Consider the following 1,515-nt stretch of genomic DNA (forward strand, 5'->3'; position numbering starts at 1 on the left):
TGCTGAACAGCATCAAAGTGAAATGCGGCTGACAGCACGCCTGTTCAGACCCCGGCTAAGCTGCACAGTCTAAGAGATTGCGCAACCACGCCGATTTTCTAATTACCTTCCGATGATTTAGGTCGCCAGACGCGGAGTGAGGTCAAGAAAAAGATATAAATACAAGTGCGGAGGGAGGAGGGAAAATCACACGGTACACACCGTCTCGAACACCGCCTGAACCGTTTCTCTTGCTATCACATTGTATTACTCACTGTTTTTATTCTGAATAAACCGATTCTTAGTCAAACCCGTTGTCATTGATATTCTATAATTAATACATACAGTCCACTACCAAAAAGGTCCTCAAGTTCGAACTAAAGATTTTCCAACAACAAATTTATAATTAACATTTCAAACTTTTCATTTTAAATTATTTTTCAAAAATGCCAGTTCAAATGCATTCGATTTTAAAATGCACTTACATTATTATCTCAAATAAGCATGTCAATTTAAATGTATTTAAAACATGTCAAAAAATACATGTATATGAGTAAACGTTGAGAATTAGCGTCTGAAGAATAATTATGCTTGTAACAGAAGATAATAAACAATTAACTTTCTTCATCATCAACATTATATACATTGTATATTGCGTTATTGAATAAGATAAAAGGAACCGGGAGCAATGAAAAATGGAATCCATTTAACTAGCATGTTATTCAGTCTCTGGTGCAAAACCGCAGCAGCTGCAGTTGATCTGAAAGCTATTGAAATAAACGAATGGACAAGAAGATCAAATTTCCAACTGAAACTAGCTTCAGTAAGCTTTAAAAGAACTTAATTAATGATTGCCAATAACCGAAAGAAATAATACTGAATATCTTATGCAGAGTTAAATTGACACCGCAATGTTAAAACAATAATAAGCATTTTAAAATCTTGGCAATTTTTCTAAATTAATGAATATCCTTAATTACAGGAATACTGTAATTACATCGGATATGTTTTAATTCTGCAATAATTGAAAAATGTAACCTAATTATCTAGAATAAGTAAAGACATATTTTATTTATTCGGATTTTTTCAACTACTGACTCACCGACAAAGATGTAAACCACGTCTTCAGCATATACAAATAATTGAAATTATTTTTAAAAGATTGTATTTTTTATTACATTAAAATGCATCAAAATTATAATGAAATTTGAATGAAACACTTATTTATATGATATTTATGCTGGTTGTTTTTTAAAATTTTAAACGATTATAAATAATTAATGCATATTTCTTCATAAGAAGCGTTAAATGAAACACTACTAAAATACCTTGTCCACTGTTGTAAGTGGTCGAACTTGAAGCACAATGAAATTGTGAAATTGATTAATTTATACAGATATAAAGTGTGAAATGAATGAGTGTAATAGTTTAGGTTGAATTTTTCAAATGCAAATATGTGTGATAGAGATTCAAAAAATAAAATTATGCGGATGATCAGTGATGAATTAATTGAATTTTCTTGTAAATTTACCTGAA

General features: G+C 30.4%; 1 protein-coding gene across 1 annotated transcript; it reads left to right on the forward strand.

Annotated features, from left to right (window-relative positions):
• The first annotated feature begins 667 nt into the window (after positions 1–667).
• Positions 668–1,003, forward strand: Tsp_13465 (hypothetical protein). Its single transcript, XM_003367305.1, has 2 exons — positions 668–802; positions 962–1,003. The coding sequence occupies exons 1-2, from the start codon at positions 668–670 to the stop codon at positions 1,001–1,003; spliced, it is 177 nt and encodes a 58-aa protein (XP_003367353.1).
• Positions 1,004–1,515: the final 512 nt, after the last annotated feature.

Source organism: Trichinella spiralis (genome assembly GCF_000181795.1).
Source record: "Trichinella spiralis strain ISS 195 chromosome Unknown Scfld4497, whole genome shotgun sequence".
Taxonomy (NCBI): Eukaryota; Metazoa; Nematoda; class Enoplea; order Trichinellida; family Trichinellidae; genus Trichinella; species Trichinella spiralis.

Coding starts and splice junctions, on each gene's coding strand:
- Tsp_13465 (XM_003367305.1), top strand. CDS start 668: ATGAAAAATGGAATCCATTTAACTAGCATGTTATTCAGTCTCTGGTGC. Junction 803..961: donor TCCAACTGAAACTAGCTTCA/GTAAGCTTTAAA, acceptor CCTTAATTACAG/GAATACTGTAATTACATCGG.